This window comes from Dysidea avara, chromosome 5 (genome assembly GCF_963678975.1).
Source record: "Dysidea avara chromosome 5, odDysAvar1.4, whole genome shotgun sequence".
Taxonomy (NCBI): domain Eukaryota; kingdom Metazoa; phylum Porifera; class Demospongiae; order Dictyoceratida; family Dysideidae; genus Dysidea; species Dysidea avara.
The window spans coordinates 3,626,922-3,654,538 of NC_089276.1; the positions used below are offsets into that span (position 1 = coordinate 3,626,922).

The 27,617-nt window shown below is 40.4% G+C and overlaps 2 protein-coding genes across 2 annotated transcripts in view; one reads left to right on the top strand and one right to left on the bottom strand.

Moving 5' to 3' along the window:
- LOC136255724 (uncharacterized) overlaps window positions 1-27,617 on the top strand; it is a 164,386-nt gene that overhangs the window by 25,218 nt on the left and 111,551 nt on the right. Inside the window, exons 10-13 of the mRNA XM_066048559.1 lie at window positions 14,290-14,562; window positions 26,764-26,952; window positions 27,001-27,189; window positions 27,263-27,451. Of these exons, the coding sequence (XP_065904631.1) occupies window positions 14,290-14,562; window positions 26,764-26,952; window positions 27,001-27,189; window positions 27,263-27,451 (840 nt within the window). The remainder of the gene's footprint in view (window positions 1-14,289; window positions 14,563-26,763; window positions 26,953-27,000; window positions 27,190-27,262; window positions 27,452-27,617) is intronic.
- On the bottom strand, window positions 456-6,334 carry LOC136256411 (uncharacterized). Its single transcript, XM_066049364.1, has 2 exons — window positions 6,009-6,334; window positions 456-5,945 (listed from the first exon to the last, which is right to left on the bottom strand). The coding sequence occupies exon 2, from the start codon at window positions 5,928-5,930 to the stop codon at window positions 456-458; it is 5,475 nt and encodes a 1,824-aa protein (XP_065905436.1). The 5' UTR covers window positions 5,931-5,945; window positions 6,009-6,334.

Consider the following 27,617-nt stretch of genomic DNA (forward strand, 5'->3'; position numbering starts at 1 on the left):
ACTGAGTACACTTGATCATTTATTTGTATTGTACTATACACACTACACATATTCAACTAATGTGACGATCAGGATAACTGCACATATCCTGGTATCACCTTCCTTGATTCACATGATCGTATGTGTGTACAGACTTCCTCCCTTCAACTGTCAGTATGACCATCTGACTGTTCCACAAAGTTTATATATCCAACATGGAAAGCCTCACACCTCCATGATGCTGTTTAGCATCTGTCTAGTTGTAGGGAAGGGGAGAATGACGCTTCACGTTGATGTGATGTACAGGAGCAGGAGGAGTTGACGGACTACTAACACTACACCAGCACGTGTTGACTCTTCTATTCTTCACGTGACCCAAAACTCAACCCCACAAGCGAAAACACAAACAATTATACAATACATGCCTAGGCCTAATACAATGCTAATAATAATAGTATTATATGGGTTGTAGTTAGTCAATCATCGACATCCTCCGGGGCCACGGTTAACTGATTAGTCCAACTCTTAATTCGTACGCGAGCCCTTGCAGCAGCATCTCTGGTTGGTCTCTGGTGAACAGGCTCAGAACTAACATCGTGATCATTGTCCTTATCAGTATCTCTGTTGTCATCACATGTTGTAGGCTCACATGGGGAACTCAACTCAAGAGGGTACAACTTGGCAATTGGTCGGTTTGTTCTCCCTGTGCTTGTCCTTATTTTGGCTGCTCGAGCATATCCATCAAGGCCTTCCATCAATTCTTCGATCACAGCCAAACGCCATTGTAGTCTGGGTATATCATCATGCACCAGAACGACGTCCCCCACTTTCACTGATTGTTTAGAAGTACCTGTAGCCTTGTATGCCTCTCGGAGGGAAGTTAAATATTCTCTCTGCCATCTCCTCTGAAAATGATTCAACAATAGTGTTTGTCTGTTGACCTTGTCACGCAGTGATGTACTGGATAAAAAGGTAGGGTCATGTTGTTCCTCTTCTACGGCTGGGTAAGGTAACATAGTCATGCGTCGTCCATAGAGCAGGTGCGATGGTGTCAATGGCTCAGGGTCAGTCACATCTGCTGATAGATAGGTCAGGGGGCGATCATTTAGTACTGCTTCAACTTCAACTATTAAGGTTTGTAGTACCTCCAATGTAATAAATGACTTTCCCAAGACTTTCCTCAATACCGTCTTCGTAATACCAATCAACCTTTCCCAAAACCCCCCGTACCAAGGGGCACGTTTGGGGATAAACTTCCATCTCACGCCCTTGGCATTCAGGGATTCTCCTAGCTTATCTGAGGTAAAAATCTGTTCCAACTCCTTACTCGCAGACACATATGTAGACGCATTATCGGATATCATCACTTGGGGCAGTGACTTACGTGACACAAATCGGCGGAATGCTCTCAGAAAGGTTTCAACACTCAGATCACAAACTACTTCTAAATGGACTGCCCTAGACAGACCGCACGTAAATAAACAGATATATACCTTCTCTTCAGTTCCATTGTTCTTCACGTGCAGGGCTCCGGTGAAATCTACACCCGTAACATCAAACGGCTTACCCTCCTTAACTCTATCAAGTGGCAATGGCGGTGGTTCTGGTACCATGTAGGGTTTTCCTGATACCTTACGGCAGGAGACACACTTTCTGATTAGTTGCCTTACTAACTGTCGAGCCGAGGGGATCCAGTATCCTTGTCTTATAGACGTAACTGTTCCAGTTACACCTGCATGAAGTTGCTCCTTATGAACAGCCAACACTATCAGCTTTGTCAAGGGATGATGTTTAGGTAGTAGGATAGGAAACTTGGTGTCAGAATCTACCTGCGCGTTATGGATCCTCCCGCCACAACGTAAATAATCAGAGCTGTCCATGAACAAACGTAGTTGTCTCACGAGAGGTAATCTCTTTCCACGTTTAGCCCTAATGTTCAAAATTTCCTTGTGGAAGGTGGTGTGCTGACAACTGTGGATCCAGAGAGTAAGTGCCTTGTTAGTTTCATCCACGGACAGTGGACCAATATGTCGCTTGGTGGGATTCCTAGCATTATGGACAAATCTGTAAACATGAGCTGACACTCTTAATACTTTCATCAGTGAACTATACTTTGTAAGTTCAATAAGGTTGTGAATACCTGAGGTTACTGTGTTAGGTAGGTCAGTAGCACTGGTATTTGTCTCCATGACATCGTCATCCACTTGTAGGTGTAGGATCTCACTATGATTCCAAGCAGGCCAACGAGTTTCATCTGTGAGCCACGGTGGGCCTTGTTGCCACAAACACGATGAGTTTAGCTGAGCAGCACTCAATCCCCTTGTTAGTAAATCTGCCGGGTTGTCATTGGTTGGGCAGTAGAGCCAAGGAATATCTGGGAATGTCTTATTAACCTCTTGAACTCGGTTTGAAATGAACTGTTTTAAGCGTTTCTTACTGTACAACCAATGAAGCACAATTTGGCTGTCACTCCACAGCTTAACTGCGTATTTCTGAAGTAGGTGAGGAAGAGATGAAACAACGAATTGAGCCAGTCTTGATGCGACAACAGCAGCCATCAATTCAAGTCGCGGAAGTGTGTGTGGCTTGAGCGGTACCACACGTGATCTGGCCAATACAAAGCAGGTGTGCTCACCAGTTCTAAGAAATGCAATGGCACCATAGGCCTTCATACTGGCATCTGCAAACACATGTAATTCTACTGGCTGGGAGTATGTTGGTCCAAAGTAAAATCTAGGTATTGTAATCTTACTGGTATCTTGTAGATCCTCAGCTATCTTCCACCATCTGTTTGTGTGTTCTGGGAACAATGGGTCATCCCAAGCGATACCTGATCTCCATAGATCCTGCATTAAAATCTTTGCTTGAATTGTGACCGGTGACAAAATTCCTAAAGGATCATATACCTTTGATGAAAGTTGGAGTACTAAACGTTTAGTGACAGGTAGTGGCACTTCTGTGTTGGATAGAAACTGTTTAGGGGTGAAGCTAATGGTGTCAGTAGCTGTGTTCCACAACAATCCTAATAGGTTTACAGTAACATCACAATCAGCTGTTCCCTCAGCCACTGTAACAGCTTGCAGTTGTGAGCTGTTAGATGCCCATGATCTCAAATTGAATTGGGCTTGTGTCATTATGAATCGGGCTTCTCTGTAATACTTAATAGCTTCTGCTTCGGTACTACATCCACTAATGACGTTATCCACGTAGAGATTCTGCTTCATGTCCTGAGCTACTGGGCTATCCCAAGAATTCAGATGATGATGTAGTGTGGCCATAAGCATAAATGGGGAGCTGGTAGAGCCAAACAAGACAGTTTTAAATCGATAAATTTCAAGGTCACTTTCTGGATCAGATGGTGATGATAACCAGAAGAATCTGGTGTTGTCACGGTCGGACTCATCCAGCCTAACATGTAAAAAGGCCTTCTCTAAATCTGTAGAAATTCCAATGGCATGGGAACGGAAGCGTAGGAGGATAGAGCACATGTCTGTTGTGAAGGATGGACCAGTTAGCAAGCAATCATTAAGACTGGGGTGTCTAGCCTGACGGTAGCTACAATTGTACACGATTCTGATCGGTGTTGTCGAGGAAGCTTTACTAACCGGGTGATGTGGTATATAGTGGACATCCTTGGTAAGGTCTGGTGCAGTTACCTTCTCGATGAAACCTCTTTGTTCTTGTTCCATAATAATTTTCCCATATAGGTGCAGCAGTTCAGGAGTGTGGCTGAGTTTGCGAGCTAAAGAGCGGGTCTTGTTTTTGCAAACTGCATAGTTTGAAGGGAGGGGTGGATATTCTTGTTTCCAAGGAAACTTCACACGGTATGCACCATCCTCTTCTCGCCTGATGCAAGATTGTTGGTATCTCTCCAGAAATTCGTTCTCTACTTCTGCTGTCTCAGGCTGTGTGACATTAGCAGATTCCATCATCCAAAAGGTCGGAGCATTGTTACAGTCAGTAGCTGGTGTGGAAACATGAAACATACTGGCGTTAGTAGTAGGAGCTGGTGGAACAACAAGTGGTCCAGACAGAAGGTAACCTAGTTTGGACTGCATTGCAGTAGGTCCATTACCTCGCACAATGTGGTCACCCACGAACTGCCAGTAATAATCAGCACCAATCAATAATGAGATGTAAAAGTTACTGGATGTTGACACTGGGTTGGCTAGCTGAAGTCCCTGTAAGTGTTCTATGTTTATCAAGTGAGTATGATACCTGTTCTGTAGGGGTGCCGCAATGACTGGGACCAGTAGAACTGATATTGGAATAGATTCACCTGTCAGTGTCTCAACGTTGACTGTAGCATTGTCCAACTGTTTGGTCAGGGTTGGTTCTCCTCCAAAGGTAGAGATATTGATGTGTTCAGTTTGTTGAGGAGATATCATTAGCTTCTTGGCTAGTTGGTTAGACATGAAGGATCTCTGGGCCCCTTCATCGAACAGAATGTGTGCTTCCACTCGGATGCCATTCACACTAACTTGAGCAACTGCAGTTTTCAATAAGCACATAGAATTTGTACGTGTGGCGGGCTCTGGGGGAATAATGGCAGCATTCATTGCAGTGGATGATGGTGTAGTGGTTTCTGTTGTCTGAGATTGTACTGTTGACTGAGGTTGTACTGTTGTTTGGGGTTGAACAGAAGTGTGAGGTTGCACTCTCTCTGTTGTGATAGATGCCTGTGTAGTGACTGGAGTGGTATTAGACTCAGATGGCTTGGTAAATGCACCGCATAAGCTAGTATGGTGCTTCTGTCTGCACAATTTGCATCTCCACTTTGAAGGACACTGTGAAGCCCTATGGTGCCCCAAACAATTAAAGCAGTGTTTCCCCTTCTTAACTAATTCAAAGCGTTTTTGGGGATCCTTAACAACATCACAGCGACCACAAAAATGTGGACCCTTACAAAATACACAGGTGTTCTTACTAGTACCTGAATTAGCAGGTTGGGATTGACGTCCACTTGCACCGGTATGTAGAGTGGTAGCCATTGTAGACTGGTAGGGTTCCATTGTCTTGCACTTGTTGGACAATGATCCACATTCTAAAATAGTGATTTCCTTCCAAATGGCATCTCTTAACTCTGCGATGGTCCATGCCCCAACGCCGTGTTCTCGAACAAGGTTCTTATGTACATCACTTGGTAGCTTTCCCAGAATGATAGGCACTAGCATTGATTCATACGAGTCTTCTGTTTTGCCAAGTGCAGTCAATCCTCTTATGTGGGCTTCTATTGTGTCGTAGAACAACTGCAGACTGGACAAGGACGAGGTGGGACAGTTGGTTTGTGACAGAGCTTGCATGTGTGCCTGTTCGATCTTATGAGACTGACCATATCTCTGTGTAAGAAGGGCTATGGCATGGTCATAGTTAGCATCAGTGAGTTGTAGTCCAGCTATGGCCCTCAGTGCATCACCCTGCAACTGCGCTCTCAAGTAGTTGAACTTCTGCACTTTGCTTAGGGAAGGAGAGTTGTGTACGGCTGCATCAAACGAGTCTTTGAAGACTTGCCACATCAAGGTATCCCCCGAAAAGTGGGGTAAGCTTAACTTAGGTAACCGGCTTACCGGTTCTCTGGTTACTGGTGGTGGCAACGTGGGTACAAACTCTGGAGCTGTTACACTGAGAGTGCGTGCAGGTTCTCTAGTTTTCTCAAGGCGGTGTTTAATCAGACTCATATACTCAATGATGGTGTCCTGTATTTCTTCTGCTTCAAGAATCTCAGTTTCTAATTCCTCTGATGTCTGTATTGATGAGGCGATCTGCCCGTTCAGCTGTTGTAATGTATCCTTCTTCTGGGTTAACTGTTCTAAATTGCTGGTGAGTTTGGCGACTTGAGTGTCCGTCAATGGGGTTTCCGTCTCTAGATTCTCGTCTACTTTCTTAAATATACGAGTAACATGTGCGCGATACGCCGCACGTGATCCCTTTGCACGTTGAGTCTCCTCCATCTCCGTGAATGTTTTCTACAAGGAAAACGACACAAAACAAATGAACACTGTAGGTGAAGCGCTTGCCTTCCGGGGTACCGTTTAAGAAATGCTACGGTACCAAGCGTTTTCGCGAGGGGTTACAAGGTCCGGAAGTAGCTCGTTTGACGAAACGACTCCAGCGTCACAGCACCATGTAGGGAAGGGGAGAATGACGCTTCACGTTGATGTGATGTACAGGAGCAGGAGGAGTTGACGGACTACTAACACTACACCAGCACGTGTTGACTCTTCTATTCTTCACGTGACCCAAAACTCAACCCCACAAGCGAAAACACAAACAATTATACAATACATGCCTAGGCCTAATACAATGCTAATAATAATAGTATTATATGGGTTGTAGTTAGTCAATCATCGACACTAGTTAATAGCATGTGTGTGTGTGTGTGTGTGTGTGTGTGTGTGTGTGTATTAAAGTTCAGGGTGACTGCTATGGTATATGTGGGTCCATGCCAGGGTTGAAACCAGGTTGGGTCATCTGAAATTATAGAATATTAATTTTGGGTTTAACTTGGACCAGATTACATGTAAAATGAATTATTTAGTTTGATGATGTAGAAGTGTATTAACACGCACCATGGCTTCGTCCCACTGATCTGTGTGTCTGTTTGATATTATAGCTGATTGACTTGTTTAGTATGATGTCACTGTGCAATGCTGTGTGGATATTGCTATCTACTCACTAGGTCATAAATACCTTTAGTCCCTCCGAGGTGAATTAGCTATATGTTTGTATACAATACTACATATACACTACTCATACCATGACACACAGCTCTCACACTTCTAAGTTACAAGTTTATTCCAACAGGTTTCACCATGCAGCAAAGAGGCCTGACGATGGAGTTGTTCTTAACAATAACTACCACCTACCGACATTAGTTCACCACCGTACAATCCACACTGAACTCCTTCTTTGCAGAGAGAAGAGCAGACAAGGTTTTCAACCACCTTGTATGGTTGGTGAGTGTGATTAAGAACCTTTGCTAGTATGCAGTGTAACATAGACACCTTAGGACCAACCACCAATAGTGTCTTTTGGGCCACTTTATGAACTAGTATACCTCAACATTATGAAGGTGTCCTATTTACAGATTCCACTGTACACTAGCAGACATATACTATGTAGACGTACACATACACACAAAGCAAAACAGAAAAAGCAAAGCCTTCAGCTACAGCTAGTGGTCATGCCTACCCAGTGAACCAGAACTGGGACACTTGTGCACTACTCAGGTACTTTGAGTCAGTGCCGGCTAAAGGGCAGGAGTAGTAACCTGCAGGAGGCAGTACCATGTCTCGCACATGAAGTAGTGGGCACCCAAAGTCCTACCTGGACCTTTTACACACTATGCGAGATATGGACAGTTGGCGCATTTGAAACTACGGGTTTTGAGACCTCACACATACACGCATGCACGTACACACTACAAAGCAAAGCCTCCGAAATACACCTATCTCCACCCAGTGAATTAGTACTGAATTTCCTGTGCACCTCTCAGGTACTTGCGTCTTGCACAGACAAATCTTCCTGGGGCTAAACTACTGTCCAGGTCTCACAGAGAGGTTGCAAAACCTGTAGTTCTACAATGACCCCACTACCACTAACTGAGGTACAGTTGGGCATGTTTCCCTGTAATACCAGGTACCCATTGATGTTACAGCTGGGTGGGTTGCTTCCCCAGTTAACAGCACCAACTAGGCATAAGCGGGCATTGAATCATTAACCTTTCGATTACCAGGCCAATATACTAGCCACTTGGCTATGCTGCCTCACAACACACATGCGCTGCACATGCACACACTACACATAAACACCACTATGTACCTGTACGTGCACCCAAATATTATGGTATGTAGATTGTAGGTGATACCTCTTTGATAAGGATGGGTTTATAAGTATTTTTATATTCAAGTTAAACTTAATGTATGTGATGAAGTGTGTTGTTTCCTTTGATCAACAGAGAGAGTGTAAGATGACTGTAGGCTACCCTACAACATGAGATCTTTCTCTAGAACAATGACAGTGGTCAAGTCAAACTGCCAAGCAAGTGATCATGTTAGAAGAGTACACAAAGCTCTGAGGTAACAACCAGTGATGATTACTGTACATCAACTGTACGTGTAGCACAAGTATGGATAGCGTTATTGGAATGAGATACACTGGAACAGCAACAGTAACAGAACAATTATGTGTGAACAATGATGAGGCCTAAATGGATTAGCAAGAGTCTCTGGCCTGAACTGGTTGAAAAATGGGACAGGACTGATATCAATGGAATTTTTGTGCACAAGTGGAAACCATCACATAATATAGCAGTCACCTGCATAAGGTTATTCTGATGGAAATTGAAAGCCAACCTTAATAATGCTGACATTTCTGCTCTTTAGTAAAAATAGGTTTTGTGTGTAACTGTTTATATTACCTATTTGTTGATCTGGTGTCATTGTACACGAAATGATGAATTTCTGAAATATGTACATTCTTTGTGCAAAACAAACTGCTGTGTAAGTAAGGTTGTGAGGGACCACTTTGGAGCTACGACAAAATTTCGTGATACTGTCCCATAATCATTTATTTCAAAATTTCCATAGTATGGGGAAAATCTATTCATGGTGGCATCTTTGAGTTTGGTCTGCCAAACACTTAAATAATTACTCTTAATCACCCTGTATAAGCAGACCTATATTTGGGAAGTGTTATATACTATATCATGGGTTGCAAATTTACACTGCTAGCTTTTGTTACTATTAATTTTTGCTGTACATGTGTACTAGTAATTCTGCTGTGTTAGTTATTTGTCCCATTACACTGATGTTGTTGTCATCTTGTAAGCCCGGTGTCTGTGTTTCTTCCTGTCATTGAGCATGGTGAATTTTCTTACCACTTGTGAAGCACCCATTTTGGAACACGTGGTACTGGTAGAGTTGCCCTCTCCTCAATACATACCTATAAATTTAATTAGGAATACACAAACTTAATACTAAATCCAAACACTACATACATTAGAACTTTACAGGTTTGGCCAGTTTGTAATTTTTATAAGGACTATGAACAGGTGTAACTAATCACTGGACTGGACTACTGGACTGAGTCCAACTGACATATTATTTTTGTTTTTACACATGCTAAGGTTGGATTTATTGAGTGTCACTAGCTAAGAGCCTTCAGCCTGCTGAGCTGAGCAGTAGAATAAGCGAAAACTCTTCTAAGGATTTCACTACTTATTATGTTCTACACTCCTTACTGTTGTGCTGCACAGAATGTGTTAACAATGGCTATCCAAAACTCAACTTACCAAAGATATCCAGTGATGCAGACCATCTGAGACACAAGCCATCTGTCCTAGGACAATCTATCTTACCTAATTTCCTTCCAATTATTACACAAGTGTAGGTTTCTTCTGCCATCAAGCTGGCCTATGTGACCAAATGTATTAGAATTGCATCGTACAAACTTACTGCTATCTCCAATACTTAATCGTTCATTACCTATTGCTTCAAATTCCCTGTGGCATAATGGTAAGGAGTATTAAGACTTACAAGTGGGGCAGAACATAATAAATAGTTATGAGATCAATAGAGGTTAGTTTCTGCTTATTGCATTGCTCTTCTATATTCATCATTCCAGAAGGCCCATAGCCAGCAAGACTCAATGAATCCAATCTTAGCATGTGTAAAAACTACAATATGTCGTTCCAGTCCAGTCCAGTGATTAGTTACACCCACAATGAACTCCCATAAAATAGCATCACAATCTTTGAAAAGGTTTTCAAGTAAAACTTTTTTTTCTCAATAACTGTATTTCTTAATCATTTCTTTACCTTGACACAGACTTTGCAGCATGAATTCATGAAAGTGATTCATACATAACTGTAGATTCTGGTCCTACGGTGAGAGCCTTACTAGTATTTTAATAGCTTTGTAGTGCTGTGGTGCCATTATTCAAATCAGCTCCTTGTGACCCTAAAATCTTCACCATAAATAACATCAATAATATCAGTTTCTACACATGAACATTTGGGTGTACATAGTATAGTGGTGTATGTGTTTAGTGTGAGTGTGTGTGCGTAGTATAGAGTGTAGTGTGTAGTGTAGTGTGTAGAATATGGTGGTGTGTAGTGTGTGTGTGTGTGTGCATGCGCAGGGCGTGTATGAGTGGCTTGTGTAGTGTGTATGCATGCCTACTATTTCATGTCTGCTAGTGTACAGTGGAATCTGTAAATTGGACACCTTCATAATGTTCGGGTGTACTAGTTCATAACTTGGCCCAACTGACACCATTGGTGGTTGGTCCTAATGTGTCTATGTTGCACTGCAATGAATGCATACTAGCAAACTCACCAACCATATAAGGTGGTTGAAAACTTTGTCTGCTCTTCTCTCAGCAAAGAAGGAGTCCAGCATGGATTGTACGGTGGGTGGTAGTCATTGATAAGAATGACTCCATCGTTGAGCCTCTTTGTTGCATAGTAAAACCTGTTGGATTAAAACTTGTAACTTAGAAGTGTGTGAGCTGTGCGTCATGGTATGAGTAGTGTATATATATATATATATATATATATGTAGTATTGTATACAAACATATAGTTAATTCACCTTAGCAGTCAGACGGTCATACTGACAGTTGAAGGGAGGAAGCCTGTACACACATACGATCATGTGAATCAAGGAAGGTGATACCAGGATATGTGCAGTTATTTTGATCACCACATTAGTTGAATATGTGTAGTGTGTATAGTACAATACAAATAAATGATCAAGTGTACTCAGTTAGGCTATAACAGTGTAAGGTGTACGTTTAATTGTACATGTGTAGGGAGTGGACACATTGTCACACCCCACATACTTCCGGTTGGGCCGTGAATATTTCTACCTAAGTCGTTCTCAAGGTAGAGGCACATGCATGTAAGCAGATTTCTAGGTAGAGGATTTGTAGAGTGAACTTGTGAAGAATCGTCTAATAACTATTCCAATTCCCCACCACTGCCTGACCCGGGTAGGTTGAGTGTGGCACTGCATGGATGCTTTGCTTAGGACATTATTTTACTCTTGCTTAGGGGACAGAATTGCTACTAAAACTACACTGGGGTTAAACAACTCAGAAAGTGATTGCCTCAGTCCTACACATACATGAGACTATGCTTGGTGCACATATACTGTGTCAGTGACATAAACCCTCCCATAAACCAGTTAATATGTACCTTCCATATTGAAGCTGCTATCTGGTAACTTTGCTGATCTCATATCATCTCTTGCTGTTAGACTAGATGCCGGTCCTGGCCATGGTTAAAACATAGCGAGCATAGTCACTCGTAACGTTTTGTTACGCGGAGAAACACGGTTGACCATGAAGAAATATATAAGCGCCTGTACAATATAAATAATCATGTGCTGACATCAGGTTGGGTGAATAAATCGATCCCCGTTGTCTATATAGTACAAGTTTGGTCATAAGACAAACAGGTAACATTATTTTGGCTACTTCTGGTGATTTAAAATGTTGCGCACATGATCAACAGTGTTGTATTTTTCTTTCAGTACTGTATGAGCACTCTTAATCTTTTGATCTACACCCACACAACTCCTTTAAGCATGGGAGAATTACTGGTAATTTAACCCTGAAACCTGCGAAAAACTTTTTGGGAATGTGTGTTTGCACAGTATGGGCACGCATGGCAATGCTAGGTGGGGTGACTTAATTCTTATAGCCTACAACTACACATTGATTGAAAGTCTGTTCACTAGGACTTGGAGAAAAAAATGAACACGTCAAAAGGACAGGTGTGGCCAAAAAAAAAACAAGCTAAACAGTCAATACTTTAGTCTTGCTGTGTCTGCAATGTGACAAAAAGAATTCTCTTATAAATATTGTCAAGTCTCTATGTAAACTATAAACAAGTAGAGAGACCACAGCATGCTTGAAAGACAGTCAATCCTATTGTAAACTTGTTCCTAATTCATACATATTTGCATATATCATTCTTCACACAAGCACACAAAGTTATGCACTAGTAGATGTAGATGGGATATACAACGATCCTAAAATATCACCAAGAATTAGTACCATTGTGTTATGGACTCCAGTGATTATACAGTGTTACAGGAAACATTTGTTGGTAAATTGGATATTTAAGAAATAGAATTACTGATGAATAGAATACAGAAAGTAGGGACTACACAATCTTTATTCACGTAATTCTTAGTCATATCAGGACTCCTCTCTGGTAAGGCCATCTTGGACCCCCCATTTTTTAGTGTACATATATTTAGGCCCCTGAATATAAGAATACCTAATTAATGAGGATTAGGACATGTCATGTTTCCAGCGCATGTTGTAAGAAAGTTAACCACTTTATTGTCTCCCCATTTGATGTCTGCCAAGGCCCAAGTTGAACATAATCAATATTAACATATTCAAACAATTATACCATTTTAAACTCTGTAGTAACCAGTAAAGAAATAGGGTATTATATGTTTTACGTAATCACATCACATGTGGTCACCAACCAGGGGGAGTAGGACAAGCCCACATGAATACATAATAACATTGTGCAACTACTGAAAGTATTTCACGTGAGCTGAATAGACCCTGTACAGAAAGTAGAGGGAGGGGATCAACTGGGATTAATACATATTTTAGTTCTACTTAGTTTGTTGTGTGCAATGGTGTGATTCACGATTGGAAAAATGCTGCCGTTATGGAGTAATTAGACTTATGACGATGTGTGGCGGTGATGACTTTCACATCAACAGTAACAGTGGTCATCAATGATTACAATACAATCGTTTTTTGTACGATCTATTAATTTCAACAGGTAGTATGACTACTTTTAAAATAGATATTTTTGTTAGCGCTCTGTAGTGCACGTGGTGCTGTCCTACCCCCCTGGTCACCAACAGGATGTGTGTTGGTATTCCCCTTAATTAGTGAGGTATGGATTACATGATCTTACCATTACAAAATGAGTATAATTTTTGCTCTACCAATGCATAAATTTAGTCGGACTCAGAAATTTTAATTGGTCCTTAAATGGAACCTTATACTGTGGACACTTGTTAATAGGGAGACCCGCGCAATGCCATAATTCATATAATGTACAATTTTAATAATGAGTAAAAATTTAGACAGGCCTTTGATAATCAGGATGCTTAGATTTTAGTATGTAGATCTTCTGTATGACATATGTACAAAGATAGATTCAATGTATAGTTAGGTTTGATCATACAGTACACTGTACGGATCATAACTTCCATAAAATATCATCAGCCTTACCTTACCTCCATGACAACTCGACTTCTTGGCAGTGAAATCAAGCCCAAATGTGCTTCTAATTTCTACTGCCTATGTATGTAACTGATGCCTTCAGCCTCAATGATTAAGGCTACAGGTTTGTGCAATTTCTTCACTGTTCAGTGTCACTTAGGTAGGGATGTGCCAGCAGTGGTCGGGACCAGCCACCACTCAAATAAAATAGCCACCACTACCACTCACCAACCACTACAAATTCGCTTCCAACTGATGAAAACTAAGGCCCAAACTAAGGCCCCACACATTCTATCCTAAATCTTCTAGACTTATCCCTGTTTGTTGTAGCCACCACTGGGCACATCCCTGCTTAGGCCCAACATGCCTTTTGCCTACTGTCACAGCTACAGTACATGTATCATGGATTTACTTTGTCCTCCTTTGTGTCCAACACGTTTCTTACTCTACTAGCTACCGTGTATATAGGTGTTCATGGATAGTGAGGTAATGGCTTCTTTTGCTGGGAGTCTGCAATTTTCATATACCGAGTGGAGTGATTACAAAGGTGTTCTTCGTCTGTAATGTTGTATAGGGTGGAACATAGAAGTGGAATAGCCATGTCACTTTTCAGTTGTTGATAGTCAGGGCGTGCATTTAGTCACACAATTACTTTTTTTGTAAGTTTGGCATCATTCTTTTCTTTGATGTGCTATATGCTCTGGTTCACCAGCCATAAAGTAAACAAGGAGAAAAGTTGGAAATATTACAGGGACAAAGCCATGAGAAAAGGAGGTCTTCCTATACATTTGCAGTTATGTTAGATTATCCTTACTTCTATCATGACTGTACTGTTGACTAGCTATACTGAAGCAGGATTTAAATGTCCACTAGTATAACTACGTTTTATTTATATGATTCCTAGTCAATTGTAAAATTTACTTTTACCTTGTACTTGTATTGCAGTGTTGGTCTGTACTAACTACTGGAGAATTTGTATGTAATTGTTCTGTACAGATGTTTCATTTTATTGTACTAATGTTTTGTCTGCTAATGCAATATCTTCTTGTAGATGTTAATGGACAGTTCTCAGTTACCATCATTGCTAATCCCAGTAGTCCTTATATGGTTAGTAGGGACACGTTGATGTTATCCTGTTCAGCTAGTTTTGTTGACGAAGACGCTACTTATAACTGGAGTTGTCCTTCTTCCTGTTTTGCTAATGGGATCATGACACAAAATATTACTAGAGTTATTCAGGCTGAGGATGATGGAGCAAGTATCACCTGTACAGTTACAACTGGGGATGTGAGTGTCACCAGTAACAACACTGTGCTAATATCAGGTCAGTTGTATACACATGTGCGTACTGATGTACGAACACATTAATTATGAGAGGGTACCCAGAGACCTCACCCAATCTGCTGGCATACATTGTAACCATCCTGGGAACTGGTGAGAAGTTCAATGGCTTTTCCTGAGCCTTGTCAGCAAGTGGCAGTATTAACTGTTCCCAGTCAGTTCGTGGCATGCCTTACAGCTGGTACAAGTTTCCCTGGCACCAACTTCCTCATCAAACCTTCAGAGATCTGTTGTATATTTGTTAAGAAATGTTGATTTTTCTTTTGGTGTATGTATGGCACATCAGACTGTACACTGACTCCAGAATCCCAGTCCAAGTCACCCACTAAACTTACCCTAATCCTACATGAGTAGGTATTTTTAAAGCCCACAGGATTTTAGGTTGTGTGGGTGGATGTACCAAAAGTTTAAGAAGAGGAATTACAATTTAGCCTAATTCCTTAGCCTTATTAGAACTAAAGGTGGGTGATAGCAAAATTTTCACAAGACAATCAATAGTAATGAATATATCACGATAACGATATGTATCACAATAGTATTTAAATGACAGATCAGTAGTTAGCTGTTTGTACAATTAAGAATTTTGTAAACTAACTTGCTAATGTATACATTGTGAACACCTTATCATTGCTCCTTTCTTGTGAAAAGGCAAGAATATGGTTCATGAATAGGAACTACTTAGTAGTCATTTAGAAGTGTTACATCCATCACGATAGTGTAGAGGTTAAATATCATAATATGATTTGTACTAGTAATAGCATGGGTAGCAGTGAAATTTGGGATAAATATCACGAGTGTTGTATTGGAAATGGGGATAAATTTCACGAGGCGAAGCTGAGTGAAATTTACCATTTCCAATACAACAAGAGTGGTATTTATCCCATATTTCACTGCTACCCATGCTATTACTAGTTAATAGGCATGCTGTGCATTAGCTGTGCTATGTATGCAATTTGTCACTATGTACTAAACACACGTAAACACTAATTGGCGCTACATTGTTAACATAAATTCTAGCCAATGAAATTGCAATTACAACTTTTTCACTGCTGTCAGTGAAATACTGGATAAATTTCACTGCTACTATTGAGACTTTTTTGTATAGGCAGTGAAACAGGTATGGTATTAGAAAATTAATATCACGATAATCAATTTTTTTTTTTACTATTGCTCAGCTCTAATTAGAGCTGATCACTCTACCTATATACCATGCTACCATACGTACATGTGCCCTCCATTCATTTCTATCATGAGCAGCACATAAATGCCATTATCATGAGTGGCTGAATGTCGTGCCTCATCCCAATTCCCAAGAACAACAATTCCTCAAAATTATATACTAGTGATGTACGATGCATCTGAAAGAGCATATCGATTCTCCATTAAATTTTCTATCAGGCCATATATGAATCACGTGAGTAAATCCACAATCGAAATTAAACATGTGACAAGAATTTTGAAACATGGAGATGCGACTAGTCACTGTTCATCATTTCATAACAAGTAAGCCATTGTAGTTGCAGTGTTCATTTAACCTTCTTCAAGTAGCCCAGTAAGCACACTTTTAATTGATGCATATTTTTAGGCTGTAAGAATTAAGTTACCCCACCTAGTGTCGCCATGCATGCCCATATTGTACATGTGTAAACACACATTCCCCAAAGGGTTAATTAAGGACACAAACCTCTATATTACAGCAAATAATGGCCAAAAATTTTGGGTTCCAAAATGTCCGTAATAGAGAGTTTCCACTGTAGTACCAGCTGTTTCTCTATTACACTGTTACATTACTACGTAGCTTAAAAATTTTAGTAAATTGCACCATAGATAATATATACCTCCGGAGGTATATATACCTCTGGAGGTATATATTATCTAATCCAAAACAGCCAAGCTGTAAAAAACAGAGTGCAGCCCTGAGAAAGGCTATGGTGAAAAAAGATATGAAATCCAAGGTGGCGGCCAAGAAATGGCTGTGATGGTAGGTTAATGGTAAAAATTTTAATAACGACAATTCAGGTGAATTTTGTGCCAAGACCAAGCGGCACCAAATTCACCTGAATTGTTGTTATTAAAATGTTTACCATTAACCTACCATTACAGCCATTTCTTGGCCGCCACCTTGGATTTCACATCTTTTTTCACCATAGCCTTTCTCAGGGCCGCACTCTTTTTTTACAGCTTGGCTGTTTTGGATTAGATTTCACTTCTTTTTGTATTTGTATACCCCAAAGCCGGCCTATGGCCAGCTTTAGGGCTTTTTAACCTGTCATTTTTTCTTTACTACAGGAAGAAGAAAAAATAAAGCAGGGTGATTTCTTTGTAGCTGACCTCTCTGCAAGGTGATCCTTCTAGCTGATCTCTCTACCGGATGACTTGTTTGTAGCTGAACTCTCTACAGGGTGATTTGTTTGTAGCTGAACTCTCTACAAGGTAACTTCTTGTAGCTGATCTTTCTACAGGGTGATTTGTTTGTAGCTGAATTCTCTACAGGGCAATTTGTTTGCAACTGAACTCTCTACATGGTAGTTTCTTTGTAGCTGAACTCTCTACAATGTGACTTTTTCTAGCTGAACTCTCTACAGGGTGACTTGTTTCTAGCTGATCTCTCTACAGTGTAACTTGTTTCTAGCTGAACTCTCTACAGGGTGATTTGTTTGTAGCTGAACTCTCTACAAGGTAACTTCTTCTAGCTGATCTTTCTACAGGGTGATTTGTTTGTCTCTACAGGGCAATTTGTTTGCAGCTGAACTCCCTACATGGTAGTTTCTTTGTAGCTGAACTCTCTACAATGTAACTTCTTCTAGCTGAACTCTCTACAGGGTGACGTGTTTTTAGCTGATCTCTCTACAGGGTGACTTGTTTCTAGCTGAACTCTCTACAGGTGATTGTTTGCAGCTGAACTCTCTACATGGTGGTTTCTTTGTAGCTGAACTCTCTACAAGGTAACTTCTTCTAGCTGATCTTTCTACAGGGTGATTTGTTTGTCTCTACAGGGCAATTTGTTTGCAGCTGAACTTTGTACATGGTAGTTTCTTTGTAGCTGAACTCTCTACAATGTAACTTCTTCTAGCTGAACTCTCTACAGGGTGACTTGTTTCTAGCTGAACTCTCTACAGGATGATTTGTTTGTAGCTGAAGTCTCTACAAGGTAACTTCTTCTAGCTGATCTTTCTACAGGGTGATTTGTTTGTCTCTACAGGGCAATTTGTTTGCAGCTGAACTTCGTACATGGTAGTTTCTTTGTAGCTGAACTCTCTACAATGTAACTTCTTCTAGCTGAACTCTCTACAGGGTGACTTGTTTCTAGCTGAACTCTCTACAGGGTGATTTGTTTGTAGCTGAACTCTCTACAAGGTAACTTCTTCTAGCTGATCTTTCTACAGGGTGATTTGTTTGTAGCTGAATTCTCTACAGGGCGATTTGTTTGCAGCTGAACTCTCTACATGGTAGTTCCTTTGTAGCTGAACTCTCTACAATGTAACTTCTTCTAGCTGAACTCTCTACAGGATGACTTGTTTCTAGCTGGTCTCTGTACAGGGTGACTTGTTCCTAGCTGAACTCTCTACAGGTGATTTGTTTGCAGCTGAACCCTCTTACATGGTGGTTTCTTTGTAGCTGAACTCTCTACAAAGTGACTTCTTCTAGCTGATCTATCTACAGGATGACTTGTTTGTAACTGAACTCTCTACAGTGTGATCTGTTCAAAGCGGAACTTTCTACTGGGTGATTTGTTTGCAGCTAAACTCTTTACATAATTGTTTCTTTGTAACTGAACTCTCTACAAGGTAACTTCTTCTAGTTGATCTCTCTACAGGATGACTTGTTTCTAACTGAACTCTCTGCAGTGTGATCTGTTCATAGCGGAACTTTCTACTGGGTGATTTGTTTGCAGCTAAACTCTTTGCATGATTGTTTCTTTGTAACTGAACTCTCTACAAGGTAACTTCTTCTAGCTGATCTCTCTACAGGATGACTTGTTTCTAACTGAACTCTCTATAGTGTGATCTGTTGATAGCGGAACTTTCTACTGGGTGATTTGTTTGCAGCTAAACTCTTTGCATGATTGTTTCTTTGTAACTGAACTCTCTACAAGGTAACTTCTTCTAGCTGATCTCTCTACAGGGCAATTTGTTTGTAGCTGAATTCTCTACAGGTGATTTATTCGAGCTGAACTCTCTACATGATGGCTTCTTTGTAGCTGAACTCTCTATTAGGTACCTTCTTCTAGCTGATCTGACTACAGGGTGACTTGTTTGTAGCTGAATTCCCTACAGAATAACTTGCAATGTAATATAACTGAGTAAATTGTAAATGCAGCTGAATGCTTTATTAGGGTGACTGTTCTATTAGAGTATCTCGATCTCGCATTTGCTGCACGTAGTTGCCTTTCGAATCATAACTCAGTGATTTATAATCCGATTCTTCTGTAGTACTGCAAAAACTTTCTATGATGATTATTCCAGCTACATACTGTTTTTCAGCTCATTGCTCTAAGCGGTTTGCCTGGTAGACACGAAAACTAATAATTCTTTTATTCATAAAAATCGAGCGCGTAATTTTGACACAGGTTGGATTTTGTGTCATACCTCCATGGTCTTTATCCCAATTCCTTTCAAACCACAAAAAGGCACTTCTACGATGGTTGCTCCATCTACATAGCAATTTTCAACTGATTCCTCCAAGGGGTTTACCCTGTAGGCGTGACAGACCTTCGACCTTATTTTATGCAAATAATCGGTCATAACTCCGTGAATGTTCATTGGATTCCTACCAAAGTTGGTACGGAGATCCGCCTTAATTAGCCCTTTAAGTGTGCCAAATTTCAGCCCAATCCGAGTACGCATTCGTGTTTTATGGCGAGTTTTGTGAAGTGTGCGAAATGAAGATGAAGAAAAAAACGAAGAAATTAAAACAAAATTTTGTTCGCTCGTATCTCGGAAATGGCTAGTGCGATTTTCTCCAAATTTGGTATTTAGACTCCCCTAACTGGGTGGCACGTCTCTAGCAAATTTGGTTCCAATCGAATAAGGGATCACAGAGCTACATAGGTGCGAAAATTTCGTTTTCTTTCTTCCTGTTAATATACTCACGGTGTGGCGCGCCGGCTTCTTGGGCCGCACGACACACTATCGTGTGTCTTGATCTATGATTGCATATAACCAGACCTACATATTTCCATGATTGTGCAATCAAATATCAATACATGAGGTGCATATTGGTATCACAATACAGAATGAGTATCATGATATATTGATCTAATTAAAAACAGACAAAATTCACCTGAAGTGTTGTTATTAAAATTTTTACCATTAACCTACCATCACAGCCATTTCTTGGCCGCCACCTTGGATTTCACATCTTTTTTCACCATGGCCTTTTTGGGGCCGCACCTTTATTTACAGCTTAGCTGTTTTTGATTAGATTTCACTTCTTTTTTGTGTTTGTATACCCCAAAGCTGGCCATAGGCCGGCTTTGGGGATTTTCTTTTCTTTACCACAGGAAGAAGAAAAGATGAAGTAGATGTTAAGTACTTTAAATATTTCTGATTTTATCAGTAAATGTACAAATTATATATATATATATAATACATATATTTATTACAGAACACTCTACACGGTGGTTTCTTTATAACTGAACACTCTACAAAGTGACTTCTTCTAGCTGATATTTCTACAGGGTGATTTGTTTGTAGCTGAATTCTCTACATGATGGTTTCTTCGCAGCTGAACTCTCTGCAAGGTAACTTCTTCTAGCTGATGTCTCTACAGGGTCACTTGTGTGTAGTTGAACTCTCTACATGATGGTTTCTTTGTAGCTGAACTCTCTACAAAGTAACTTCTTCTAGCTGATGTCTCTGCAGGGTCACTAGTTTGTAGCTGAACTCTCTACATGGTGGTTTCTTTGTAACTGAACTCTCTACAAGGTGACTTCTTCTAGCTGATCTTTCTGCAAGGTGATTTGTTTATAGTTGAACTCTCTACATGATGGTTTCTTTGCAGCTGAACTCTCTACAAGGTAACTTCTTTAGCTGATCTCTGTACAGGGTGAATTGTTTGTAGCTGAGCTCTCTACAAGTGACCTCTTCTAGCTGATCTCTCTACAGAGTGATTTGTTTGTAGCTGAGCTCTCTACAAGTGACCTCTTCTAGCTGATCTCTCTACAGAGTGATTTGTTTGTAGCTGAACTCTCTACAGGTGATTTGTTTGTAGCTGAACTCTCTACATGGTGGTTTCTTTGTAACTGAACTCTCTACAAGGTGACTTCTTCTAGCTGATCTTTCTACAGGGTGATTTGTTTGTAGCTGAACTCTCTACATGATGGTTTCTTTGTAGCTGAATTCTCTAAAAGGTAACTTCTTCTAGCTGATCTTTCCACAGAGTGATTTGTTTGTAGCTGAATTCTCCACAAGGTAATTTGGTTGCAGCTGAACTCTCTACATGGTGATTTCTTGTAGCTGAGCTCTCTACAAGGTGACTTCTTCTAGTTGAACTCTCTACAGAGTGATCTTTTCGTAGCTGAAACTCTCTACAGGGTGATTTGTTTGCAGCTGAACTCTCTACATGGTGATTTCTTGTAGCTGAGCTCTCTACAAGGTGACTTCTTCTAGTTGAACTCTCTACAGAGTGATCTTTTTGTAGCTGAAACTCTCTACATGATAGTTTCTTTGTAGTTGAACTCTCTACAAGGTGACTTCTTCTAGCTGATCTTTCTACAGGGTGATTTGTTTGTAGCTGAACTCTCTACAAAGAACTTCTTCAAACTGATCTCTGTACAGGGTGAATTGTTTGTAGCTGAACTCTCTACAAGGTAACTTCTTCTAGCTGATCTCTATACAGAGTGACTTGTTTGTAGCTGAACTCTCTACATGATGGTTTCTTTGTAGCTGAATTCTCTAAAAGGTAACTTCTTCTAGCTGATCTTTCCACAGAGCGATTTGTTTGTAGCTGAATTCTCCACAAGGTAATTTGGTTGCAGCTGAACTCTCTACATGGTGATTTCTTGTAGCTGAGCTCTCTACAAGGTGACTTCTTCTAGTTGAACTCTCTACAGAGTGATCTTTTCGTAGCTGAAACTCTCTACAGGGTGATTTGTTTGCAGCTGAACTCTCTACATGGTGATTTCTTGTAGCTGAGCTCTCTACAAGGTGACTTCTTCTAGTTGAACTCTCTACAGAGTGATCTTTTCGTAGCTGAAACTCTCTACAGGGTGATTTGTTTGCAGCTGAACTCTCTACATGGTGATTTCTTGTAGCTGAGCTCTCTACAAGGTGACTTCTTCTAGTTGAACTCTCTACAGAGTGATCTTTTCGTAGCTGAAACTCTCTACAGGGTGATTTGTTTGCAGCTGAACTCTCTACATGGTGATTTCTTGTAGCTGAGCTCTCTACAAGGTGACTTCTTCTAGTTGAACTCTCTACAGAGTGATCTTTTTGTAGCTGAAACTCTCTACATGATAGTTTCTTTGTAGTTGAACTCTCTACAAGGTGACTTCTTCTAGCTGATCTTTCTACAGGGTGATTTGTTTGTAGCTGAACTCTCTACAAAGAACTTCTTCAAACTGATCTCTGTACAGGGTGAATTGTTTGTAGCTGAACTCTCTACAAGGTAACTTCTTCTAGCTGATCTCTATACAGAGTGACTTGTTTGTAGCTGAACTCTCTACATGATGGTTTCTTTGTAGCTGAATTCTCTAAAAGGTAACTTCTTCTAGCTGATCTTTCCACAGAGCGATTTGTTTGTAGCTGAATTCTCCACAAGGTAATTTGGTTGCAGCTGAACTCTCTACATGGTGATTTCTTGTAGCTGAGCTCTCTACAAGGTGACTTCTTCTAGTTGAACTCTCTACAGAGTGATCTTTTCGTAGCTGAAACTCTCTACAGGGTGATTTGTTTGCAGCTGAACTCTCTACATGGTGATTTCTTGTAGCTGAGCTCTCTACAAGGTGACTTCTTCTAGTTGAACTCTCTACAGAGTGATCTTTTCGTAGCTGAAACTCTCTACAGAGTGATTTGTTTGCAGCTGAACTCTCTACATGGTGATTTCTTGTAGCTGAGCTCTCTACAAGGTGACTTCTTCTAGTTGAACTCTCTACAGAGTGATCTTTTCGTAGCTGAAACTCTCTACATGATAGTTTCTTTGTAGTTGAACTCTCTACAAGGTAACTTCTTCTAGCTGATCTTTCTACAGAGCAATTTGTTTGTAGCTGATTTCTCTACAGGATGATTTGTTTGCAGCTGAACTCTCTACAGGGTGATCTTTTTGTAGATGATCTCTCTACAGAGTGATTTGTTTGCAGCTGACCTCCCTACATGAAGGTTTCTTTGTAGCTGAACGCTCTACAAGGTAACTTCTTCTAGCTGATCTCTCTACAGGGTGAACTGTTTGCAGCCGAACTCTCTGCAGGGTGATTTAAACGCTCTACAGGGTGATTTCTTTGCAGCTGAACTCTCTACATGATGGTTTATTTGTAACTGAACTCTCTACAAGGTAACTTCTTCTAGCTGATCTTTCTACAGGGCGGTTTGTTTGTAGCTGAATTCTCTACAGGGTGATTTATTTGCAGCTGAACTCTCTATAGGGTGAATTCTTCTAGCTGAACTCTCTACAGGGTGATCTTTTCGTAGCTGAACTCTCTCCAGGGTGATTTTTTTCAGCTGAACTCTCTACATGATGGTTTCTTTGTAGCTGAACTCTCTACAAGGTGATTTCTTCTAGCTGATCTCTCTACAGGGCGATTTGTTTGCAGCTGAACTCTCTACATGGTGCATAGTTTCTTTGTAACTGAACTCTCTACAAGGTGACTTCTTCTAGCTGATCTCTCTACAGGGTGATTTGTTTCTAGGTGAACTCTCTACAGGGTGACTTGCCTGTAGCTGAATTGTCTATCAGATTAACTGGTTGTAGCTGAATTCCCTACAGAATAACTTGCAATGTAATATAATTCTTTGATGGAATAAGTTTTAAACGTAGCCGAATGGGTGACTGTTCTATTAGAGTATCTCGATCTCGCATTTGTAACACGTAGTTGGCTTTCGAATCATGACTCAGTGGTTTGTAATCCGATTCTTCTGTACTACTGTAAGGACTTTCTATGATGATTATTCCAGCTACACACCAATTTTCCGCTCATTGCTCTAAGCGGTTTGCCTGGTAGGCGTGAAAACTAATAGTTTTTTTATTCATAAAAATCGATTGCATAATTGTGACACAGGTTGGGTTTTGTGTCATATCTCCATGGTCTTTATTTCGATTCTCTTCAAACCACATAAAGGCACTCCTACGATGGTTACTCCATTTACATAGCAATTTTCAACTCATTCCTTCAAGGGGTTTACCCTGTGGGCGTGACAGACCTTCGACCTTATTTTACGCGAATAATCGATCATAACTCCGTGAATGTCCATCGAATTTCTACCAAAGTTGGTACTGAGATCCGCCTTAATGAGCCCTTCATGTGTCCCAAATTTCAGCCCGATTGAAGCACGCATTCGTGTTTTATGGCGGATTTTGCAAAGTGTGCGAAATGAAGAAGTAGAAGAAAAAAAAACGAAGAAATTAAAACGAAATTTTGTTCGCTCGTATCTCGGCAATGGCTGGACCGATTTTCTTCAAATTTGGTATGTAGACTCCCATAACTGGCTGGCACGTCTGTAGCAAATTTTGTTCCAATCAGGTAAGGGATCACAGAGCTGCATAGGTGTGAAAATTGCGTTTTCTTTCTTCCTGTTAATATACTCACAGTGTGGCGCGCCGACTTCGTGTGTCTTGATATGTATCACAAATCACTATTGTAGTATGGTGTGTGGGACAGATCAAAGGCTGCCGCCAGTGTTACAAATCAGTTGTAAACCAGTTTACAAATAATTGTAACATGGCTAAGTACCTCCTTTTGGCCACACAGTCTGGCCACTAGTTAGTTCAAAGACTTCAAACAAAACCATACACCAGACCAACACAGAAAGTCACAATGCAAGGCTAATAATGTCAAGGACTGACAAGGAGGTAAATTGTTCTGGAACAAATGAACACACAACACTGCACTCGTCTGAATGAATGGGAAGCAGTACAACTGCTGAGCTGAGCCTGGTAATCTACCACACGCTCGTTCGCCAATAGAGCAGTTTCAAAATCATGGTAACCAAAAATTATGCAATGGGCCCCACCCAAATTGCCATGTTTTTGTACCAGACTGTTTGATGTTGCAAGTTATTAAATTCTGTTAAATTCATACCAAGACTTATTAATATGTAAGTAAAATAGATGCCAGTGCTAGAATAAAATATGTAGGTGAGTTATTAGGTAATAAAAGATCCGTACTGCCTCCCAACAGGGCAGTTTCGTAGGAAAGAGAAATGCGTAAAGATGGATTAGGCCAAATTACGACCTATTCACTGCCCAAAGGTGGTTAAAACTAGGGGGGATTTGCCGTATAGGTCTTTATCCAGCACCACAGCAGCGTACAGCCACAGCCAGCTATCCCTGGATTAGCCAGAGCTCCTGAAAGGCATGAGACCGGTGATGGCGTATTACCAATCTGTGATAAAACGCCAGCAAAAGAAGACTCTTAGTGACGAATTTTGCTAGAGTAAAGTTTTATTGTCAAAATCAACCATCAGTTAAAGTTTAACGGTCTTATTTTGCTGTCTACTTTTTCACATGAAATGGCAATCCCAGCACATGAGTGATTCTGGCTAACTCGGGGATGGCAGGATGTGGCTGTACGATGCTGTGGTGCTGGATAAAGACCTATACTGCAAGTTTCCCCTAGTTTTAACCACCTTTGGGCGGTGAATAGATCGTAATTTGGCCTAATCCACCTTTACGCAATTCTTTTTCCTACGAAACTGCCCTGTTGGGAGGCAGTACGGATCTTTTAATGTCTAATAACTCATCTACATATTTATTCTATCACTGGCATCTATTTTACTTACATATTAATAAGTCTTGGCATGAATTTAGCGAGGAATTCAATTTACAACATCTAACAGTCTGGTATAAAAACATGGTGATTTGGGTGTAGTCCATTGCATAATTTTAGGTTACCATGGTTTTGAAACTGCTCTATAAATTAAGCTAACCAAAACTATTATAGCGCTGCACCACTTAACAATGAATATCAGACACTTCAGCTACACCCATCTAAATGATGCGGAAACTGTACAATGGTTGGAGTAATTGGCATCAATGATGGCACTTCGCGCTTGTGCATAACAAACACACTACCAATGAATAAACTAGCTAACAATGAACTAACTAACCATCAAGACAGTAATTAGTGAGTAAAATTGTTCCTTGTACACAGCGCTCAGCGGTAGCCAATATTAGCCTTGCGTTCTTGCTCATTCCATGTTACAAATGGGCGCCTTTGATCTGCGCATGCCCCATACCACAGATCAGTTAGAACACACCCATTCGGATTTGTATCTGATTTGTAAACACTCCACCCTTGGGCCTGCAGCCCTCGGGTGTTGTGTTTACAAATCAGATACAAACCTCATGGGTGTGTTACAACTATTACTTGTACACTTTCCTTCAAGTTAATTGACTTGTTACAGTATCACAGCTCACTTGAGATTACAGAGACCCGTTGTCTACCAAAGAGTTTGCTCACCCTATCTGATATATTTGTGGTATTGTAAATATGTAAATGACAAGACATACAACTAGCAAAACATGTTCATAGCAATTAATTCACATGGTTGGAACCTGACCAGACTTTATTCCAAGCATTGCTCCTCCTAAATAATAACCTACATTGCTAACTGAAGTTTCTCTAATGTACTAAATAGCTATTACTTTTTGCTTTTCACTGCTGTCAATAAAAGTTTTATGGACCACTACTTGTGCATACACCTTTATCTGTATATGCTGCAAGGTGTAAGTTCTTGCTTGAAAAGCATCCTTGTGAAAATTGGTGAACAGTTGCACCTTGCAAAATGAACAGTAATACTAAAATATACTCTTATTCCCTGGCTATGATATTAACAATGATTCAAAATTGTACACGTGTTTGTAAATTGCTAGCAATCTTACATGAGTAGTTTTTTACTAGCACTGGTTATGGAAGAGATTGGATAGTTAATACTGTACTATGTTATGTAACTTGCGTACTACCAAATTATATATGTACTTATGTAATTATGTAACTATCAGTACACTTATATACACTGTTGCTTTCCAGTTGCCTGCCCCGAACTCAATGATCCTATGAATGGTATGCTCAATTGTTCATTTGGAGGTGACGGTGTTCCTAATGTTGGAGACACTTGTAGATACATGTGTGATACTGGTTATATGCTAAATGATGCTGCCACAAGGATCTGTCAGAGTGATAGTACATGGACTGGCACTGATGCTGTGTGTAGTAGAGGTAACATATAGTATTTTACACTTTGTAAGTCATTGAGGTCTTTTGCAGTTACTTGTCCAATGCCCGCTAATCCTATAAATGGAATGCTTGATTGTCCATTGGGAGGTGATGGAGTTCTTTCTTATGAAGATACTTGTACTGTTTCATGTGCAATGGGGTATATGGTTACTGGTGATGCTGTGAGGATCTGTCAGAGTAACGGGATGTTCAATGGAACCGACGCTAGTTGTAGAAGAAGTAAGTAAAGCAGACGATTTTATAACTCAGGAGTGCTTATTTGTGCTTTTGCTTAAACCTCATTTTTATACAGATACCTGTACAATGCCTACTGATCCAATGAATGGAATGATCAATTGTTCACTGGGGGATGATGGAGTTCTTTCTTTTGAAGATACTTGTACCCTTACATGTACAATGGGGCATATGGTAAATGGTGCTGCCATGAGGACCTGCCAGAGTGATGGGACATTTAGTGGAACTGAGGCTAGTTGTAGTAGAAGTAAGAAAAATATATATGTTATAACTCAAGAGTACTTCTTTGTGCTTCTGCTGAAGCCTATTTGACAAGTCATTTTCATGCAGCTCCCTGTACAGTGCCCACTGATCCAATGAATGGAATCTTTCTTTTGAAGATACTTGTACCTCTACATGTAATGATGGGTATA

Excerpts from the sequence above, each read along its gene's own strand:
- LOC136256411 (XM_066049364.1), bottom strand. The coding sequence starts at position 5,930 with ATGGAGGAGACTCAACGTGCAAAGGGATCACGTGCGGCGTATCGCGCA.